Source organism: Scyliorhinus torazame, chromosome 18 (genome assembly GCF_047496885.1).
Source record: "Scyliorhinus torazame isolate Kashiwa2021f chromosome 18, sScyTor2.1, whole genome shotgun sequence".
NCBI lineage: Eukaryota > Metazoa > Chordata > Chondrichthyes > Carcharhiniformes > Scyliorhinidae > Scyliorhinus > Scyliorhinus torazame.
The window spans coordinates 27,048,557-27,071,534 of record NC_092724.1 but is presented as its reverse complement, the minus strand read 5'-3'; the positions used below and the strand labels follow the sequence as shown (position 1 = coordinate 27,071,534).

General features: G+C 50.4%; 1 protein-coding gene across 1 annotated transcript; it reads right to left on the bottom strand.

The window, feature by feature from the left end:
• Positions 1 to 390: 390 nt before the first annotated feature.
• On the bottom strand, positions 391 to 18,476 carry LOC140394785 (leucine-rich repeat-containing protein 25-like). Its single transcript, XM_072481983.1, has 3 exons — positions 18,399 to 18,476; positions 8,180 to 8,989; positions 391 to 3,072 (listed from the first exon to the last, which is right to left on the bottom strand). The coding sequence occupies exons 2-3, from the start codon at positions 8,986 to 8,988 to the stop codon at positions 2,928 to 2,930; spliced, it is 954 nt and encodes a 317-aa protein (XP_072338084.1). The 5' UTR covers position 8,989; positions 18,399 to 18,476; the 3' UTR covers positions 391 to 2,927.
• Between the last annotated feature and the right edge of the window lie 4,502 nt (positions 18,477 to 22,978).

Genomic DNA, 22,978 nt, shown 5'->3' with positions numbered 1-22,978 from the left:
ACTCGCTGCGTGTGCCCCAGTGTGTACTCGCTGCGTGTGCCCCAGTGTGTACTCGCTGCGTGTGCCACAGTGTGTACTCACTGCGTGTGCTCGAGTGTGTACTCGCTGCGTGTGCTCGAGTGTGTACTCGCTGCGTGTGCTCGAGTATGTAGTCACTGCGTGTTGCCCCTGTGTGTACCCCCACGTGTGCTCCAGTGTGTACTCGCTGCGTGTGCCCCAGTGTGTACTCGCTGCATGTGCCCCAGTGTGTACCCCCACGTGTGCCCCATTGTGTACTCGCTGCGTGCACCCCCACGTGCCCCAGTGTGCACCCCCACGTGTGCCCAGTGTGCACCCCCCCGTGTGCCCCATTGTGTACCCCCACGTGTGCCCCAGTGTGCACCCCCCGTGTGCCCGTGTGTACTCGCTGCGTATGCCCCTGTGTGTACCCCCACGTGTGCCCGCGTGTACTCGCTGCGTATGCCCCAGTGTGTATCCCCACGTGTGCCCCAGTGTGTACCCCCACGTGTGCCCCAGTGTGTACTCGCTGCATGTGCTCCAGTGTGTACCCCCACGTGTTCCCCAGTGTGTACTCGCTGCGTATGCCCCAGTGTATACTCGCTGCGTGTGCTCCAGTGTGTACCCCCACGTGTGCCCCAGTGTGTACTCACTGCGTGTGCTCCAGTGTGTACCCCCACGTGTGCCCCAGTGTGTACTCCCTGCGTATGCCCCAGTGTGTACCCCCACGTGTGCCCCAGTGTGCACCCCACCTCTGTGCCCCAGTGTGTACTCGCTGCGTGTGCTCCAGTGTGTACCCCCACGCGTGCCCCAGTGTGTACTTGCTGCGTATGCCCCAGTGTGTACCCCCACGTGTGCCCCAGTGTGTTCTCGCTGCGTATGCCCCAGTTCGTACCCCCACGTGTGCCCCAGTGTGTACTCGCTGCGTATGCCCCAGTGTGTACCCCCACGTGTGCCCCAATGTGTACTCGCTGCATGTGCTCCAGTGTGTAACCCCACGTGTGCCCCAGTGTGTACTCGCTGCGTATGCCCCAGTGTGTACTCGCTGCATGTGCTCCAGTGTGTACCCCCACGTGTGCCCCAGTGTGTACTCGCTGCGTATGCCCCAGTGTGTACTCGCTGCGTGTGCTCCAGTGTGTACCCCCACGTGTGCCCCAGTGTGTACTCACTGCGTGTGCTCCAGTGTGTACTCGCTGCGTATGCCCCAGTGTGTACTCGCTGCGTGTGCTCCAGTGTGTACCCCCATGTGTGCCCCAATGTGTACTCGCTGCGTGTGCTCCAGTGTGTACCCCCACGTGTGCCCCAGTGTGTACTCGCTGCGTATGCCCCAGTGTGTACTCGCTGCGTGTGCTCCAGTGTGTACCCCCATGTGTGCCCCAGTGTGTACTCACTGCGTGTGCTCCAGTGTGTACTCGCTGCGTATGCCCCAGTGTGTACTCGCTGCGTGTGCCCCAGTGTGTACCCCCACGTGTGCCCCAGTGTGTACTCGCTGCGTATGCCCCAGTGTGTACTCGCTGCGTGTGCTCCAGTGTGTACCCCCATGTGTGCCCCAATGTGTACTCGCTGCGTGTGCTCCAGTGTGTACCCCCACGTGTGCCCCAGTGTGTACTCGCTGCGTATGCCCCAGTGTGTACTCGCTGCGTGTGCTCCAGTGTGTACCCCCATGTGTGCCCCAGTGTGTACTCACTGCGTGTGCTCCAGTGTGTACTCGCTGCGTATGCCCCAGTGTGTACTCGCTGCGTGTGCCCCAGTGTGTACCCCCAGGTGTGCCCCAGTGTGTACTCGCTGCGTGTGCTCCAGTGTGTACCCCCACGTGTGCCCCAGTGTGTACTCCTGGTTTCTCCTAACCTCACCGGCCAATGACTGTTTGAAATACTGACCAGTTCTTCCAAACCCACAATTCTGCGACTCTCAGCTCCTCGAACCAGATTTTTCTGCTTTTAGTGACAGAACCTTGCTGACAAATTCTTCCTAATCTTTTGACAATTCCTGAAATCCCTTTATCCCCATGGTGGAATTCGCTGTGACCCAAAGCCTCCCCTTTATCATAGAATTTACAGTGCAGAAGGAGGCCATTCGGCTCATCGAGTCTGCACCGGCTCTTGGAAAGAGCACCCGACCCAAGGTCAACACCTCCACCCTATCCCCATTACCCAGTAACCCCACCCAACACTAAGGGCAGGTTAGGCATTTATCCCAGGTTGTGGAATTAGCCGTTCTCATGATGTTAAATTTCAGACACAAAACTAAGTGAGGAACTAGAGGGTTGGCCAGCAATACGCTTCTCAGCCGATTTCACACTCTCACCCCAAGGCGAGATGCACCTCCGGGACTGTATCCTCAACAAAACACCAAAACCTGGGGCCCTATGAATTCGGTATCGTGGGAGCAAATTCCTGACATGAAGTTCATCAAGTTGATGGTGGTTGTTCAGTCCTGGTGGTCTGGTTGGATCCCAGGGAGCTTGTTGGATTCCCAGTGATCTTGTTGGGTTCCTAGTGATCTGGTTGGATTCCCAGTGATCTGATTGGATTCCTGCGTTCCTGGTTGGATTCCCGGTGATCTGGTTGGATTCCCAGTGATCTGGTTGGATTCCTGGGTTCCTGGTTGGATTCCTGGGATCCTGGTTGGATTCCTGGGATCCTGGTTGGATTCCCAGTGATCTGGTTAGATTCCTGGGTTCCTGGTTGGATTCCGAGGAGTCTGGTTAGATTCCTGGGTTCTGGTTAGATTCCTGGGTTCCTGGTTGGATTCCCAGATGCAAGTTTGGATTCCTAGGGTTCTGTTTGGATTTCTAGGGCTGTACATGTCACTTGTTCAGATTGTAAGCGATTAAACATTTTCATGGCTTGGTATTAAGAGGAAATGCAATAAATGATCTGCAGTCAATCAGATGTTTTACAAATAGATGGGGCGCTACAATATTTTCTTTACTTGTCAGGTATGATATAAACATCATCCTCTAGGTTAGGCTTGGATCCTGCGTAGTTACAGTAAATGGGCTGCTCGTTTAAGTAAATATCACTGGCTGGATCGCTTTCCAGATAGTAGGTATCGTCAGTGGTCTTCTGATTCCTGGAAAGAAAGAAGGAGCAACAGAAATACTATTAAAAAGAGAACAGGTAATGCAGCAAAATCTGTGTCTTTTGTTTATTCCACTCATCCCCTGAAAGGTTTTTGTTAGAATCCAAATTATTTCTGCCTGAGATGCCATGGAAGGTGAAGATTGCTGTCTCTATATCATAAGGCCATAAGTCGCCGGAGCAGAAGTAGCCCACTTGGCCCATCGAGTCTGCTCTGCCATGCAATGAGATCATGACTGATATGAAATGATAATCCTCAACATTTCCTGCCTTTTCCCTACAACCCTTGATTCCCTGACTAATTAAAAATCTGTCTCTCTCAGCCTTGAACGTAAAGAATTCCACAGATGCACTACCCTCTGAGAGAGGAAGTTCCTCCTCATCTCTGTATTCAATGGGCCACCCATTACCCTGAGATGATGCCCTCTGGTCCTACACTCTCCCACAAAGAGAAACAATCTGTCAGCGTCTACCCGCAAATACCCCTGGCAAAAGTTAAAGCGTGGTTTTGGGCATGTTTGGCGGGGTTTTTCACGACGGGTGCAATGCTGAGATCGAGAACACCATTTGCGGGCACTTCCCCAATTTTTGGGGCCTTAGGGAGCTTCTCCCAAGTTGAGGTTTCAACTTTAAAATTTTCCTGACACTGGGGAGCGGAGCTCGCCATCCGCACCGGCTCCTCGCAGGGACGCCATTTTGAAAGGTTGCCCCGATCACTATACACCCCCACCCCTTTCAGGACCCTCCCAACCTTTCTGCAGCCCCCTCATACCCCCCTTCATGGGCATGGCCCTCCCCAGGCCCAGATTCTGGGTAGTGACAACCTAGCACCAAGACATCTTGGCACTGCGAGCCTGCCACCCTGGCAGTGCCCCATGCACCCTTACAGTGCCAACCAGGCACCCTGACTGCGCCAGATTGGCATTGCCAGGGTGCCCGATGTCACTGCCAAGGGGAATGCCAGAGTACTACCCTGCCCTGTCCCCGGTCACCCGAGGGCTCTAATGGCCTCAGAGACCCCTGCCCCCCACCCAGGGTGCCAGCATGCCTGGTGCACGATTGTTGAAACCAGTGCTAATTGGCACCCGGTTAAGGCCTCATAGGGGCAGCCATTGACTCCCGGCCGCCAGGTGAATGCGCTGTCAGGATATTTAATATATGGATCACGCCCAGCGAGTGACTGGTCTTCGGCCAAGCGCAAAACGCGATTTGGGACTCTGAGCCGGAGCACCCCAGTGCCTGAATCACACCCGATATATTTCAATGAGGTCACTACTCATTCTTCTAATCTCCAGTGACTACAGGCCCAACCTACACAACCTCTCCTCATAAGAAAATCCCGCCATCCCCGGGATCATGAAACATGGTATAGGGTTTATATAAATGGATACAAACAGATTTTTGAACACTGCAAAACGGAGTAGAGAAGACACAAGGGACCCAGGAATGCAAAGATTTAAATCTGCAAAAAAAAAAGCTGCTGAAAAGGACAAAGGAAAATAGAAAAGGGCTGCAAGTGAGAAAGCTCAGACATGCATACAAAAAAGTACAAATCTGCAACAAAAAAAATAGTTGCCGGAAAAGGCAAAAAGAAAGCAAGCACATGCTGAAAATAAAATTAAAGGCTAAAGAGAAAAGGAACAAAGGCTGCAAGTGAATTGCTTAATGAGTAAAAGTGACCCCATTAACCTTCCAATTCCATACATTCCAATCCCATCTCCAGTTGAAACGAATGGTGATACATGGCTAAACTGGCAGTTTTTCCACTTACAATGGCAAGACCACGAGATTTCAACAGACTTAGTTAACAAGCTTGAACCAATGAGAGTAGTGATACCCCTATCGCTCCTGGCTGGGTCCGCTACAAATTGTATATCACCCTCAATCTAACAGGTTTGCAAAGAAAAATGACACAAGATTTTAAAAGCCTTGTACGCACATATCAATGCACATATTGCAGATGTACGTTATATATTCAACAATAGACTTCAGAGTGAAAATGAATGATACGTCACAGCAGTAACACAGCTAGCAGAATCATGTGAAATTGGGACAGCTAAAAGGTGAAGGCTACTCTCCTTATAGATGAAAAAGGGGAAAGGAAAATTGCTTCTCTCTTGAGACATGCATGAAATCCCTTTTTGAGTTTCTTACAAAAATGTTCACATTCAGTGGCCTCGGTATTCTGTTGATATGCTTTACTTGTGCATAGTTACTGTAGTAAATGTATTTACACATTCACAGCTACTGATGTTTTAATGCATTTACATCGGCGCAGCTACCAATGTTGTGATGAATGTAGGCATTTCAGATTTATTGTGTTATTTTATTTGATGCAGTAAGGGTCAAAAGCGTGGGTTGATGTATGTATGACTACGCCAGTAGTGTTTTCTAAAATCCTGGTTTGCAAGACAGTTCGGCTTTTTGGGAGCCAGGGGTGCAATTAAAGCATCGTAAAAGTTTAGGCTAATGGATTTTTGTTTGGATTAGGAGGATTCCCTGGGGAATGGTTAGTTGGAGACGTGTTTCAGCTTGGTTAGATTAAAACTAATGCAAGGAGCTAGAGTAGTAGACATTTTAGTAGAGAAGCAGAGATCGTTCAGTTAGTTCCTGGAAGTCGAACCATGTAAACAGTTTCTGAAAACGTCAGCTAGAGAATTGACCTGACAGGATTCAGGTCTATCTCTTCAATCAGTCTGATTTTGATTTGATTTATTGTCATATGTACCGAAGTACAGTGAAAAGTCTCAAACAACATCTCTTCAACAAATATATCTGCTAACTGTATTTAAAAGTGGATGTTGACTTGATGGGTTTGCTTAAGTGGGAGTAAAGATAGCAGTTAAGGGTTATTGGTCACCGTAATGATTAACATTGTTTAAGGTTATTATAAGTTATGGGCGATGTTAAAGATATTATAAGTTATTGGGCGGGATTCTCCCTTCTGACGGCAGAGCGTTGACGCCGTCGTAAAAACCGAAGAGTTTAACAACGGCGTCATTGGACCGCTAAGTGTAGCGATCCTCTGCTCTACACGAGGCCAGCACGGCACTGGAGCGACTCACGCCGCTCCAGCTGCTGATCCCGGCGTCAAACGTGTGGCGTGGGTCTGCGCATGCGCGCTGCGACCGTCACGCATGCGAACTGCGACCAGCGCAAACTCGTGCATGCGCCGTAGCTTCCTTCTCCGCGCTGGCCCCGACGCAACATGGCGTAGAGCCACAGGGGCCGGCGAATAGCAAAAGAGGCCTCCACCAGGAGAGGCCGGCCCGCCGATCGGTAGGCCCCAATCGCGGGCCAGGGCACGGTGGAGGCCCTCCCCCCAGGGTCGGACCCACCCCTCCCCACCAGGCCGCCCCCGACACAGGATGGACGCCGAGGCCCCGCCGGGTAAGACCACATGTGAACGGCGCCAGCAGGACTTGGGCTTTCTTGGCAGCCACTCAGCCCATCCCCGGCGGAGAATCGCCAGGAGAATTGCCGGCACCAATTCTCCAGTGACCGGAGAATCAGCAGACTGGCATCGCGCGAATCGCGCGCGGCCTGGCGATTCTCCGAACCGGCACGGGCTGAGAGAATCCCGCCCATTGTCTTGTGTGATGTTAAAGATATTTTGATACTGTGATCGTAATAAAGTTTGTTTTAATATACCACATCCCTGTTTTGTATGAAATCACTCCTGGAGTGAGGTATCCTTTCCTCAGTCTTAAAAAATGAAAACAAAATATTCAGGCTTCTGTCCAGTATCCTAGTCACTGTTGGGGTCTGTCTGGGTATGTAATAATGTGCTAATGTACATACATAGTCTCATTTACCAATATGTTAATGTATTCGCACACTCAGTTACCAATGTGTTAATGCATTTACACACTCGCAGCCACTGACGTGTGCAAAACACACTCGCAGTTAATGTGAAAATGTATTTACACACGCAGTTAGCGATGTGTGAATGTATTTACACATTTGCCATTATTTATGTGTTGATGTATTTACACACTTACATTACTGGTGTGTTTACACACAGTCGCTGATGTGTTTGATGTATTTACACATTCACAGTTATCAATGTGGAAATGTATCTATGCGCTCACCATTATTGATGTATAAATGTATTTACACACTTGCCATTATTGATGTGGGGATGTATTTACACACTTGCAGGCATTAATGTGGACATATATTTACACCCTCAGTTATCAGTATGTTAATGTATTTACACACTCAGTCATCGATCTGGAAATGTATTTACACACTTGCAGTTGTTGGTGACATGGTGGCACAGTGGTTAGCACCGTTGCCTCACAGCTCCAAGGTCCTGGGTTCAATTCCGGCCTTGGGTGACTGTGTGGAGTTTGCACGTTGTGTTAATGTATTTACACACTCAGTTATCGATGTGTTAATGTATTTACACACTCAGTTATCGATGTGTTAATGTATTTACACACTCAGTTACCGATGTGTTCATGTATTTACACACTCAGTTATCGATGTGTTCATGTATTTACACACTCAGTTATCGATGTGTTAATGTATTTACACACTCAGTTATCGATGTGTTAATGTATTTACACACTCAGTTATCGATGTGTTGATGTATTTACACTCAGTTATCGATGTGTTAATGTATTTACACACTCGGTTATCGATGTGTTGATGTATTTACACACTCAGTTATCGATGTGTTCATGTATTTACACACTCAGTTATCGATGTGTTGATGTATTTACACACAGTTATCGATGTGTTGATGTATTTACACACTCGGTTAGCGATGTGTTGATGTATTTACATGCAGTTATCGATGTGTTAATGTATTTTCACACTCAGTTATCGATGTGTTGATGTATTTACTCTCAGTTATCGATGTGTTAATGTATTTACACACTCGGTTATCGATGTGTTGATGTATTTACACACTCAGTTATCGATGTGGAAATGTGTTGAGACACTTACAATCACTAATATGTGTCATTTTCCTTCTCCTGTTGTGTACAATTACAGTTCCCAACTCAACTGCTTTGACACAGTTACTTGTGCAGATAGAAGTGCACACTTAAACGTGTGTTGGTGCATTTACACTCTTCTGACCCCCACTTTACCTGTCATGTCTTCCCGGTGCTCCCTGGGATTCCCCCACCAGCATGTTCTCATAATCCTGGTGGACGGGCTGCTGTCCGCTTGCCCCAGGACATGGAGAGGTGCCGCTCACCGCCGCCGCTGAACCTTTCCAGTTTGTGGCGCTCACGTACCTCTGCTGCCCGGCATCCGAGGTGGACAGCGACTTGTTGGGGGAGAGAGCGCCGGCGCTGCGCTGGGAGCGCCGCCTGATCAGCAGGAACACCGCGGCGCCGGCGATGGCAGCAGCGAGCAGCGGGAGGAGGATGTAGACGGGCAGCAGGTGGTCGGACCCCGGGCATTCGGCATCGTAGAAACTGCTGGCGTTGAAAAGCTGGGAACCGCCGGGGGAGCTACAGCTCAGATTGTCCTGGGAGCAGTTCGCCGCCTCGCTGCAACTTTGCTGCAAGCCCCGCAGGAGACCACAGGAGCAATCGAAGCTGACTTGTATGCGCAGAACGACGCTGAGAGGGATGGATGTGAGGGGGTTGCCAGTCACATTGAGCACATTTAAGCTGGTGAGGTTTCGCAGGAGATCCTCTGGAAGTTGCTGGAGGTTGTTATTGGCCAGAATGAGTTCCTGCAGGACAGAGTTGGGGGCCAGGTTAACAATGCGGGAGATTTTGCAATTCGGCAAAGACAGGACAGTCTGATCCTTGAGCTGCAATGCACCCCAATCCAGACAGCTGATGGAGCAGTTATCCCATTCCAGGTTGATGGGTGGACCTTCACATTGGGAACCCACTGTAGACTCAGCATGAAGCAGGATGATAACCACACCGAGGATCTTCATCCTGTGGAGATGGAGAGGAGAAGCTTTCGATTAGCAATAATCACCCGCTCGCCCAATCGTTGCAGGGTTTGAGAACAAGACGCTTTGTGTGTACAGAAGGATAATGCAATTGCACACTCGCGTTTCCCCTTCAGCCAATGAATTGCTGAGATCCAATTTGGAAACGCGCATTCAAATATCGCCCTTACAGAAAGGAGCCTCACTTTAACATTTCATCTGAAAGACAGCACCTCAGACACTCCCTCAGCACCTACCCTCTCACAGTGCAGTACTCCCTCAGTACTGACCCTCTGACAGTGTAGCACTCCCTCAGTACTGACCCTCTCACAGTGCAGCACTCCCTCAGTACTGACCCTCTGACAGTGCAGCATTCCTTCAGTACTGACCCTCTGACAGTGCAGCACTCCCTCAGTACTGATCCTCTGACAGAGCAGCACTCCCTCAGTACTGACCCTCTGACAGCAGCACTCCCTCAGTACTGACCCTCTCACAGTGTAGCACTCCCTCAGTACTGACCCTCTGACAGTGTAGCACTCCCTCAGTACTGACCCTCTGACAGCAGCACTCCCTCAGTACTGACCTTCTGACAGTGCAGCACTCCCTCAGTACTGACCATCTGGCAGTGCAGCACTCCCTCAGTACTGACCCTCTGACAGTGCAGCACTCCCTCAGTACTGACCCTCTGACAGTGCAGCACTCCCTCAGTACTGACCCTCTGATAGTGCAGCACTCCCTCAATACTAACCCTCTGACAATGCAGCACTCACTCAGTACTGATCCTCTGACAGTGCAGCATTCCTCAGTACTGACCCTCTGACAGTGCAGCACTCACTCAGTACTGACCCTCTCTCAGTGCAGCACTCCCTCAGGACTGACCCTCTGACAGAGCAGCACTCCCTCAGTACTGACCCTCTAACAGTGCAGCACTCCCTCAGTACTGACCCTCTGACAGTGAAGCAATCCCTCAATACTGACCCTCTGACAGAGCAGCACACCCTCAGTACTGACCCTCTCACAGTGCAGCACTCCCTCAGTACTGACTCTCTGACAGTGCAGCACTCCCTCAATACTAACCCTCTGACAATGCAGCACTCCCTCAGTACTGACCCTCTCACAGTGCAGCACTCCCTCAGTACTGACACTCTGACAGGGCAGCACTCACTCAGTACAGACCCTCTGACAGTGCAGCACTCCCTCAATACTGACCCTCTGACAATGCAGCACTCCCTCAGTACTGATCGCTTACAGAGCAGCATTCCCTCAGTACTGTCTTCTGACAGTGCAGCACTTCCTCAATACTGTCCCTCTGACAGTGCAGCACTCACTCAGTACTGACCCTCTGACAGTGCAGCACTCCCTCAGTACTGACCTTCTCACACTGCAGCACTCACCCAGTACTGACCCTCTGACAGTGCAGCACTCCCTCAGTACTGACCCTCTGACAGTGCAGCACTCACTCAGTACTGACCCTCTGACAGTGCAGCACTCACTCAGTACTGACCCTCTGACAGTGCAGCACTCACCCAGTACTGACCCTCTGGCAGTGCAGCACACCCTCAGCACTGACCCTCTGACAGTGCAGCAACCCCTCTGACAGTGCAGGATACCCTCAGCACTGACTCTCTGACAGTGCAGCACTCCCTCAGTACTGACCCTCTGACAGTGCAGCACTCCCTCAGTACTGTCCCTCTGACAGTGCAGCATTCCCTCAGCACTGACTCTCTGACAGTGCAGCATTCCCTCAGTACTGACCCTCTCACATTGCAGCACTCCCTCAGGACTGACCCTCTGACGGTGCAGCACTCCCTCAGTACTGTCCCTCTGACAGTGCAGCACTCCCTCAGTACTGACCCTCTGACAGTGCAGCACTCCCTCAGGACTGACCCTCTGACAGTGCAGCACTCCCTCAGTACTGACCCTCTGACGGTGCAGCACTCCCTCAGTACTGACCCTCTGACAGTGCAGCACTCCCTCAGGACTGACCCTCTCAGAGTGCAGCACTCCCTCAGGACTGACCCTCTGACAGTGCAGCACTCCCTCAGTACTGATCCTCTGACAGTGCAGCATTCCCTCAGTACTGACACTCTGACAGTGCAGCACTCCCTCAGTACTGACCCTCTGACAGTGCAGCATTCCCTCAGTACTGACCCTCTCACAGTGCAGCACTCCCTCAGTACTGACTCTCTGACAGTGCAGCACTCCCTCAATACTAACCCTCTGACAATGCAGCACTCCCTCAGTACTGACCCTCTCACAGTGCAGCACTCCCTCAGTACTGACACTCTGATAGTGCAGGACTCCCTCAATACTGACCCTCTGACAATGCAGCACTCCGTCTGTACTGACCCTCTCACAGTGCAGCACTCCCTCAGTACTGACACTCTGACAGTGCAGCACTCACTCAGTACTGACCCTCTGACAGTGCAGCATTCCCTCAGTACTGACCCTCTGACAGTGCAGCATTCCCTCAGTAATGACCCTCTGACAGTGCAACGCTCCCTCAGTACTGACCCTCTCACAGTACAGCACTCCCTCAGAACTGACCCTCTGACAGAGCAGCACTCCCTCAGTACTAACCCTCTAACTGTTCAGCACTCCCTCAGTACTGACCCTCTTACAGTGAAGCAATCCCCCAATACTGACCCTCTGACAGAGCAGCACTCGCTCAGTACTGACCCTCTGGCAGTGCAGCACACCCTCAGCACTGACCCTCTGACAGTGCAGCAACCCCTCTGACAGTGCAGGATACCCTCAGCACTGACTCTCTGACAGTGCAGCACTCCCTCAGTACTGACCCTCTGACAGTGCAGCACTCCCTCAGTACTGATCCTCTGACAGTGCAGCACTCCCTCTGACAGTGCAGCATTCCCTCAGCACTGACTCTCTGACAGTGCAGCACTCCCTCAGTACTGACCCTCTAACAGTGCAGCATTCCCTCAGTACTGACCCTCTCACAGTGCAGCACTCCCTCAGGACTGACCCTCTGACGGTGCAGCACTCCCCCAGTACTGTCCCTCTGACAGTGCAGCATTCCCTCAGTACTGACCCTCTGACAGTGCAGCACTCCCTCAGGACTGACCCATGACAGTGCAGCACTCCCTCAGTACTGACCCTCTGACGGTGCAGCACTCCCTCAGTACTGACCCTCTGACAGTGCAGCACTCCCTCAGGACTGACCCTCTCAGAGTGCAGCACTCCCTCAGGACTGACCCTCTGACAGTGCAGCACTCCCTCAGTACTGATCCTCTGACAGTGCAGCATTCCCTCAGTACTGACACTCTGACAGTGCAGCACTCCCTCAGTACTGACCCTCTGACAGTGCAGCATTCCCTCAGTACTGACCCTCTCACAGTGCAGCACTCCCTCAGTACTGACTCTCTGACAGTGCAGCACTCCCTCAATACTAACCCTCTGACAATGCAGCACTCCCTCAGTACTGACCTTCTCACAGTGCAGCACTCCCTCAGTACTGACACTCTGATAGTGCAGGACTCCCTCAATACTGACCCTCTGACAATGCAGCACTCCGTCAGTACTGACCCTCTCACAGTGCAGCACTCCCTCAGTACTGACACTCTGACAGTGCAGCACTCACTCAGTACTGACCCTCTGACAGTGCAGCACTCACTCAGTACTGACCCTCTCACAGTACAGCACTCCCTCAGGACTGACCCTCTGACAGAGCAGCACTCCCTCAGTACTAACCCTCTAACAGTGCAGCACTCCCTCAGTACTGACCCTCTTACAGTGAAGCAATCCCTCAATACTGACCCTCTGACAGAGCAGCACTCCCTCAGTACTGACCCTCTCACAGTGCAGCACTCCCTCAGTACTGACTCTCTGACAGTGCAGCACTCGCTCAATACTGATCCTCTGACAATGCAGCACTCCCTCAGTACTGACCTTCTGGAAGTGCAGCACTCCCTCTGCACTTACCCTCTGACAGCGCTGTATTCCCTCAGGACTGACCCTCTGACAGTGCAGCACTCCCTCAGTAGTGACCCTCTGACAGTGCAGCACTCCCTCAGTACTGACCCTCTGACAGTGCAGCACTCACTCAGTACTGACCCTCTGACAGAGCAGCACTCACTCAGTACTGACCCTCTGACAGTGCAGCACTCACCCAGTACTGGCTCTCTGACAGTGCAGCACTCCCTCTGTACTGACCTTTTGGAAGTGCAGCACACCCTCAGCACTGACCCTCTGGCAGTGCAGCACTCCCTCAGCATTGACCCTCTGACAGTGCAGCAACCCATCTGACAGTGCAGGATACCCTCAGCACTGACTCTCTGACAGTGCAGCACTCCCTCAGTACTGACCCTCTGACAGTGCAGCACTCCCTCAGTACTGATCCTCTGACAGTGCAGCACTCACTCAGTACTGACCCTCTGACAGTGCAGCATTCCCTCAGCACTGACTCTCTGACAGTGCAGCACTCCCTCAGTACTGACCCTCTGACAGTGCAGCATTCCCTCAGTACTGACCCTCTGACAGTACAGCATTCCCTCAGTAATGACCCTCTGACAGTGCAACGCTCCCTCAGTACTGGCCCTCTGACAGTGCAGCACTCCCTCAGTACTGACCCTCTGATAGTGCAGCACTCCTTCAATACTAACCCTTTGACAATGCAGTACTCCCTAAGTACTGATCCTCTGACAGTGCAGCACTCCCTCAGTACTGACCCTCTGACAGTGCAGCATTCCCTCAGTACTGACCCTCTGACAGTGCAGCACTCCCTCAGGACTGACCCTCTGACAGTGCAGCACCCCCTTTGACAGTGCAGCACTCCCTCAGCACTGACCCTCTGACAGTGCAGCATTCCCTAAGCACTGACTCTCTGACAGTGCAGCACTCCCTCAGTACTGACCCTCTGACAGGGCAGCACTCCCTCAATACTAACCCACTGACAATGCAGCACTCCCTCAGTACTGATCCTCTGACAGTGCAGCATTCCCTCAGTACTGACCCTCTGACAGTGCAGCACTCCCTCAGTACTGACCCTCTGACAGTGCAGCACTCACTCAGTGCTGACCCTCTGACAGTGCAGCCTTCCCTCAGTACTGACCCTCTGACAGTGCGGCACTGCCTCAGTACTGACGCTCGGACAGTGCAGCACTCCCGCAGTACTGACCCTCTGACAGTGCAGCACTCACTCAGTGCTGACCCTCTGACAGTGCTGTATTCCCTCAGGACTGACCCTCTGACAGTGCAGCACTCCCTCAGTACTGACCCTCTGACAGTGCAGCACTCACTCAGTGCTGACCCTCTGACAGTGCAGCCTTCCCTCAGTACTGACCCTCTGACAGTGCGGCACTGCCTCAGTACTGACGCTCGGACAGTGCAGCACTCCCGCAGTACTGACCCTCTGACAGTGCAGCACTCACTCAGTACTGACCCTCTGACAGTGCAGCACTCACTCAGTACTGACCCTCTGACAGTGCAGCATTCCCTCAGTACTGACCCTCTGACAGTGCTGTATTCCCTCAGGACTGACCCTCTGACAGTGCAGCACCCCCTTTGACAGTGCAGCACTCCCTCAGCACTGACCCTCTGACAGTGCAGCATTCCCTAAGCACTGACCCTCTGACAGTGCAGCGCTCCCTCAGTACTGACTCTCTGACAGGGCAGCACTCCCTCAATACTAACCCACTGACAATGCAGCACTCCCTCAGTACTGACCCTCTGACAGTGCAGCACTCCCTCAGTACTGACCCTCTGACAGTGCTGTATTCCCTCAGGACTGACCCTCTGACAGTGCAGCACTCCCTCAGTACTGACCCTCTGACAGTGCAGCACTCACTCAGTGCTGACCCTCTGACAGTGCAGCCTTCCCTCAGTACTGACCCTCTGACAGTGCAGTATTCCTTCAGTACTGACCCTCTGACAGTGCAGCACTCACTCAGTACTGACCCTCTGACAGTGCAGCACTCACTCAGTACTGACCCTCTGACAGTGCAGCATTCCCTCAGTACTGACCGTCTGACAGTGCAGCACTCCCTCAGTACTGACCCTCTGACAGTGCAGCACTCCCTCAGTACTGACCGTCTGACAGAGCATCACTCCCTCAGTACTGATCCTCTGACAGTGCAGCATTCCCTCAGTACTGACCCTCTGTCAGTGCAGCATTCCCTCAGTACTGACACTCTGACAGTGCAGCATTCCCTCAGTACTGACCCTCTGACAGTGCGGCACTCCCTCAGTACTGACCTTCTGACCGTGCAGCATTCCCTCAGCACTGACTCACTGACAGTGCAGCACTCCCTCAGTACTGACCCTCTGACAGTGCAACATTCCCTCAGTACTGACCCTCTAACAGTGCAACATTCACTCAGCACTGACCCTCTCCCAGTGCAGCACTCACCCAGTGCTGATCCTCTGACAGTGCAGCACTCCCTCTGTCCTGACCTTTTGGAAGTGCAACACTCCCTCAGCACTGTCCCTCTGGCAGTGCAGCACTCTCTCTGTACTGACCCTCTGACAATGCAGCACTCCCTCAGTACTGATCCTCTGACAGTGCAGCACTCCCTCAGCACTGTCCCCCTGGACAGTGCAGCACTCACTCAGCACTGACCCTCTGACAGTGCTGTATTCCCTCAGGACTGACCCTCTGACAGTGCAGCACTCCCTCAGCACTGTCCCCCTGGACAGTGCAGCACTCCCTCAGCACTGACCCTCTGACAGTGCAGCATTCCCTCAGCACTGACCCTCTGACAGTGCAGCACTCCCTCAGTACTGACCCTCTGACAGGGCAGCACTCACTCAATACTAACCCTCTGACAATGCAGCACTCCCTCAGTACTGATCCTCTGACAGTGCAGCATTCCCTCAGTACTGACCCTCTGACAGTGCAGCATTCCCTCAGTACTGACCCTCTGACAGTGCTGTATTCCCTCAGGACTGACCCTCTGACAGTGCAGCACTCCCTCAGTACTGACCCTCTGACAGTGCAGCACTCACTCATTGCTGGCCCTCTGACAGTGCAGCATTCCCTCAGTACTGACCCTCTGACAGTGCAGTATTCCTTCAGTACTGACCCTCTGACAGTGCAGCACTCACTCAGTACTGACCCTCTGACAGTGCAGCACTCACTCAGTACTGACCCTCTGACAGTGCAGCATTCCCTCAGTACTGACCATCTGACAGTGCAGCACTCCCTCAGTACTGACCGTCTGACAGAGCATCACTCCCTCAGTACTGATCCTCTGACAGTGCAGCATTCCCTCAGCACTGACTCACTGACAGTGCAGCACTCCCTCAGTACTGACCCTCTGACAGTGCAACATTCCCTCAGTACTGACCCTCTGACAGTGCAACATTCACTCAGCACTGACCCTCTCCCAGTGCAGCACTCACCCAGTGCTGATCCTCTGACAGTGCAGCACTCCCTCTGTCCTGACCTTTTGGAAGTGCAGCACTCCCTCAGCACTGTCCCTCTGGCAGTGCAGCACTCTCTCTGTACTGACCCTCTGACAGTGCGGCACTCCCTCAGCACTGTCCCTCTGGCAGTGCAGCACTCTCTCAGTACTGACCCTCTGACAATGCAGCACTCCCTCAGTTCTGATCCTCTGACAGTGCAGCACTCCCTCAGCACTGACCCTCTGGACAGTGCAGCACACTCTCAGTACTGACCCTCTGACAGTGCAGCACTCCCTCAGTACTGATCCTCTGACAGTGCTGCACTCCCTCAGCACTGACCCTCAGACAGTGCAGCACTCACTCAGTACTGACCCTCTGACAGTGCAGCACTCCGTCAGTACTGACCCTCTGACAGTGCAGCACTCCCTCAGCACTGTCCCTCTGACAGTGCAGCACTCCCTCAGTACTGATCCTCTGACAGTGCAGCACTCCCTCAGCATTGACCCTCTGACAGTGCAGCACTCCCTCTGACAGTGCAGCATTCCCTCAGTAATGACCCTCTGACTGTGCTGCATTCCCTCAGTAGTGGCACTCTGACAGTGCAGCATTCCCTCAGCACTGACTCACTGACAGTGCAGCACTCCCTCAGTACTGACCCTCTGACAGTGCAACATTCCGTCAGTACTGACCCTCTGACAGTGCAACATTCACTCAGCACTGACCCTCTCCCAGTGCAGCACTCACCCAGTGCTGATCCTCTGACAGTGCAGCACTCCCTCAGCACTGACCCTCTGACAGTGCAGCACTCCCTCTGGTCTGACCTTTTGGAAGTCAGCACTCCCTCAGCACTGTCCCTCTGGCAGTGCAGCACTCTCTCTGTACTGACCCTCTGACAGTGCGGCACTCCCTCAGCACTGTCCCTCTGGCAGTGCAGCACTCTCTCAGTACTGACCCTCTGACAATGCAGCACTCCCTCAGTACTGATCCTCTGACAGTGCAGCACTCCCTCAGCACTGACCCTCTGGACAGTGCAGCACTCACTCAGTACTGACCCTCTGACAGTGCAGCACTCCGACAGCACTGACCCTCTGACAGTGCAGCATTCCCTCAGTAATGTCCCTCTGACAGTGCAGCACTGCCTCAGTACTGACCCTCTGACAGTGCAGCACTCCCTCAGTACTGACCTTCTGACAGTGCAGCATTCCCTCAGTAATGACCCTCTGACAGTGTAACACTCCCTCAGTACTGACACTCTGAAAATGCAGCACTCCCTCAGTACTGACCCTCTGACAGTGCAGCACTCCCTCAGCACTGACCCTCTGACAGTGCAGCACTCCCTCTGACAGTGCAGCATTCCCTCAGCGCTGACTCTCTGACAGTGCAGCACTCCCTCAGTACTGACGCTCTGACAGCGCAGTACTCCATCAGTACTGACCCTCAGAGAGTGCAGCTCTCCCTCAGTACTGACACTCTGGAAGTGCAGCACTCCCTCAGTACTGACCCTCTGACAGTGCAGCACTCCCTCAGTACTGACCCTCTGACAGTGCAGCACTCCGACAGCACTGACCCTCTGACAGTGCAGCGCTCCCTCAGTACTGACCCTCTGACAGTGCAGCACTGCCTCAGTACTGACCCTCTGACAGTGCAGCACTCCCTCAGTACTGACGCTCTGACAGTGCAGCACCCCCTCAGCACTGACACAGGGAGCACTAACCTGGTCATGGGCCTTAATCACTGAAGGGGTCTTGTGTCTCAGAGGTAAGACCGTACATGCTGGGCCGGGGCACAGTAAGAGTCAGGGTCTTGTGATAATTTAACAGCGTTCAAGCCACCAGTTGTGTTCCGGGAGCTTTACAGAGGATTGACATTAGGATCGCACTCAGTGGCTGTCAGAGGCTGTGAAAGACACAGCAATAAAGAAAAGCACCCTAACACAGGCTGAAAATCTTGAAGAAGCAAAGGGAAATGGCAAATACATAAATCATAAACTAATTGCAGTGAATAGTTACACGCACTCCCCCTCATTGAAAGGAAATGTAGAATATTCCCTGTACCTGGTCGTAGATGATGTTGACACAGCCTCCAGTCTCTTTCCCAAAAGGAATCAAACTGAGCTTTTGACTAAATTCAATTTTGTTGATGAAGAAAAAGGAAATTGACAAAAGGGAAATATTTCACTCAGGAAGCTGCGGCTGATTTAGCAAATTCTAAAGTCCTCTGTCATCAATTTCAGGAACTGGAGGTTTTTTAAAAATAAATTTATCGTTGAACTTTTCTGGGAAAGGAACTGAAACTTACAAAAATACTAGTTCCCCCTATCATGATGGAATCGGGTGAGAAGGAAAAAGTACAGCTGCATGTCTGTTTATCACAGGCATCAGCTCCATTCTTCATAGTTTTTAACATATTGGAAAATGTTCAGTCATAGTCTCTTTCATGCTGGAATCAACATGGTCGTTTCCCACTAACAAAATGATCGAGAACCGAGCAGACTGTAATATTACAAGGCTCTGTGACATTACAGACAGTGAGAGACACTCTGACCACGACACAACATCTGTTTTGATCGCTGAATGCAGGAGGAAGAGGATCAAGGGTTGCGAAATACAGGCAATAAAGGTTATTATAATACGAGCAACGCAGGTTAATAAGGTTGTTGAAGCAAAACAATTTCTAGAGGAAGAGAATTGAAAAGCAGGGAAGTTACGGTAAGCTTGTATTGAACCTTGGTTAGACCACATGTTGCGGAGCGTTTATGAACAATCACTCGATACAAGGTTCTCGAACAATCAGAGAGTGTTTTATTTTGTTACACCGAGGGGGAGACAATATCTAGAACATAAGAACGAGGAGCAGGAAAATGTAATTCAGCCCCTCGAGCTTGCTTCGCCATTCAATACGATCATGGCGTATCTCATCTCAACCTCAACTCCATTTTCCTGTCCGTTCTCTATAACCCTTCAACTCATTAAATATCTGTCTACCTCCTCCTTAAATTTACTCAATGTGCCAGCATCCACCGCACTCTGGGGCAACGGATTCCACAGATTCACCATGCTTTGAACAAAGTAATTTCTCCTCATCTCTGTTTTAAATCTGCTATGACCTCTCGTTCCAGAATGCCCCAGAAGAGGAAACATCTGCTCTACGTCTATTTTGTCAATACCTTTTACCATCTTATGTACCTTAATCAGATTTCCTCTCATTCTTCTGAACTTGAGACAGTATCGGCCTCAACTGCTCAATCTCTCTTCATACGACAAACCCCTCGTCCCTAGAATCAATCCAGTGAACCTCCTCTGAACTGCCTCGAATGCATCTGCATCCCTCCTCAAGTAAGGGAACCAAAACTGTGCACAGTGCTCCAGGTGCAGTCTCACCAATACCTTATACAGTTGCAGCAGCTCTTCCCTACATTTGTATCTTATTCTTTTAGCTATAAAGGCCAAAATTCCATTTGCCTTCCTTATTACCTGCTGTACCTGGATGTTAGTTTTCTGTGATTCATGCACGAGGATACCCAGATCCCTCTGCACCGAAGCACTCTGAAGTTTCTCTCCATTTAGATAATAAGTGGCCATTCCATTTTTCCGACCAAAATGGATAACCTCACACTTACCCACGTTAAACTCCATCTACCAAATGTTGGCCAACTCACCTAACCTATCCATATCCATTTGTAAATTTCATACTTCCTCGTTGCAATTTACTACCCCACCTATTTTAGTGTAATCTGCAAATTTGGCTCCAGTACCTTCTACCTCTGCATCCAAGTCATTAATATAGATTGTAAATAGTTGGGGCCTGAGGACAGAATCCTGTAGCACCCTATTAGTTACATCTTACTGGCCAGAAAAATACCTATTTATCCTGACTCTCTGCCTTCTTTTGGTTAGCCAGTCCTCTATCCAAGCTAATAAATTACCACTAATCCCAAGTGATTTTACCTTGTGTAGTAACCATTTGTGTGGCACCTTATCAAATGCCTTCTGGAAGTCCAGATATATTACATCTACAGGATCCCCATTATCAAGTTGGCTTGTTACATCTTCGAAGAACTCTAGCAAATTATTTAAGCATGATTTATGCTTCATAAAACCATGCTGAATCTGATGGAATGAGTTTTGATTTTCCAAATGTCCTGTTATTACTTGCTTGATAATGGATTCCAACAACTTCCCAATGACAGATGTTAAACTAACTGGTCTATAGTTTCCTACTTTCTGCCTTCCTCCCTTTTTGAACATGGGCGTTGCATTGCATTTTTCCAATCCACTGGAACCTTTCCAACATCCAGGGAATTTTGGAATATTAGAACCAATAGATCCACTATCTCCGCTGCCACTTCCCATGGACATGTCTGCCTTCAATCCCAATAGTTAGTTTAGCAATTTCCCCCTATTGATGATGATTGTTCTAAGTTCCTCCCTTTCTATTACCCTTTCTAGTACCTCTGCATTTAGGACGGCACGGTGGCACAGTGGTTGGCACTGCCGCCTCACAGCGCCAGGGACCCAAGTTCAATTTGGGTCACTGTCTGTGTGGAGTTTGCACATTTCCCCGTTCCTGCGTGGGTTTCCTCCGGGTACTGCAGTTACCTCCCACAGTCCAAACTGTACATATTAAGCGAATTGGCATGATAAATTGCCCCTTAGTGTCCAGGGATGTACAGGTTAGGTTATGGAGTTACGGGGATAGGGCGGGGTGAATAGATGAGCGGATATGCGTAGAGCGCTCATTCGAAGGATTGGTGCAGACTTGATGGGCCGGCTGGCCACCTTCTGTACTGCAGGGATTCTATGATTGCCTGTTACTCGTGTCCTACACCATGAAAACTGAGGCAGAATATCGATTTAGCGACTCCGCCATTTCTCTGTTCCTCACTATTAACTTCCTGGTCTCATCCTCCAAGGAATCAACGTTCACTTTAGCTACCCTTTCATATACTTATAGAAGCTTTTGCTATCCTTTTTTCGATTTTGCACTAGTTTTCTTTCATAATTTACTTTTGCTCTTTTTGTTACTTTTTTAGTAATTCTTTGTTGATCTTTCAAAGTTTCCCAATCTTCCAAAATGGTATGCCTTAGTTTATGTTATCTTTAACTTCCTTGTTTATCGATGGATGTTTTTTCCCCCTCTTGCAATCTTTCTTCCTCTCTGGAATATATTGGAATTGAATATCTCCTTAAACAACTGCTCATCAACTGTCCTATCTATAGTCTCCCTGCCCAATCCACTAGGGCCAATCTGTCATCATGCCAACGTAATTACCTTTGTTTAACCTCAGAACGCGAGTGTGGGGCTCCAGTTTCTCACCCTCAATTTCCTCAATTTGTATTTCAAATTCTATCATGCTGTGATCACTCTTCCCCAGAGGATCCTTGACTATGAGGTCATTAATTAATCCCTCCTCACTACACAATATCAAATCCAGAATAGCCTGCTCTCCCGTTGGTACCACAACATATTGCTCCGAGAAACAATCTCTAAAAGGCCAGCCTTGGCAATTTGATTAATCCAGTCTACATGCATATTAAAATCACCCATGATTATTGTTGTAACTTTCGTACAAGCCTCCAATATTTCCTGGTTTATACTATGCCCCACTGGGGAACTACTGTTTGGGGACCTATAGATTACTCCCACCAGGGACTTCTTTCCTTTGCCGTTTCTTATTTCTACCCAGACTGATTCCACGTCTTGATCCCCAGTGCCTATATAATTTTTCACAATAGCACTAATCCCTTCCTTTAGTAGCAAAGCTATGCCATCTCCTTTTCCTTTCTGTCTATCCGTCCAAAATACTGAGTACTCTTCGATATACAACTCCCAGACCTGGTCTCCTTGCAACCATGCCTCAGTAATCACCACCAAATTATAGCCCTTTGTCTCAATTTGCGCTGTTAACTCATTAATTTTGCTCAGAATACTTTGTGCATTCAGACACAATGCCTTTAAGTTTGTTCTATTATCAAATTCCTCTGCTTTTGTCTGATTCCTTGGTGCAATATGACGTTCACACCTTCTGTCCCTTCCTTTTATTTATTTTTCTAGTTCATTGGTTATATGGTTATACAGGAGACTTGTCTGACAGTTTACAGAGATAAACAGGCTTATATACAATTGTCAAAATACACATAAGCTATCCACAGGGAGTACAAACATTGGACGGAATCTTAGCAAAAAATGGTAAAGTGTCAGTCCGGCGAGAAAAATGACTCAGTCAGCAGGATTTGTCATGGAATTTTACACATCTTAAAGAAACGTTTTTCTCCCCACAACATTAACAACATACTCTTGGCATGCTCCCGCTCATTTGCTCACCCTGGGAAAACTTAATCATTGCAAAGATTGGCGAGCTCCATCTAAATGCTTCCCCAGCACTGTTTCCAGGTGCATGAGAGGGATAGCAGCCAGTGTTTCACAGAGGAAGTCCTGGATGGTGCGCAGCAGTGGCGGGAAGTCCTGGTGGGAGGGTTTCCACCCCCGTCTGGGAGGCAATAGCTGCCTTGGTGAGTGCCAGCTCTCTCCAGAAGAGGACAGGGCAGTTCTCTTTAGCTTTGCATATCCCATTGTCACTGTTGAGTTTACAATGAAGGGGGAAATTGCATTCCAATCACATTTTCTTCCTATT

Bases quoted from the DNA above. Each gene is read 5' to 3' on its own strand.
- LOC140394785 (XM_072481983.1), bottom strand. From the start codon at position 8,988: ATGAAGATCCTCGGTGTGGTTATCATCCTGCTTCATGCTGAGTCTACA. The intron at 3,073-8,179 runs GTAAAGTGGGGG...CTTTCTTTCCAG, and splicing joins GCACCGGGAAGACATGACAG to GAATCAGAAGACCACTGACG.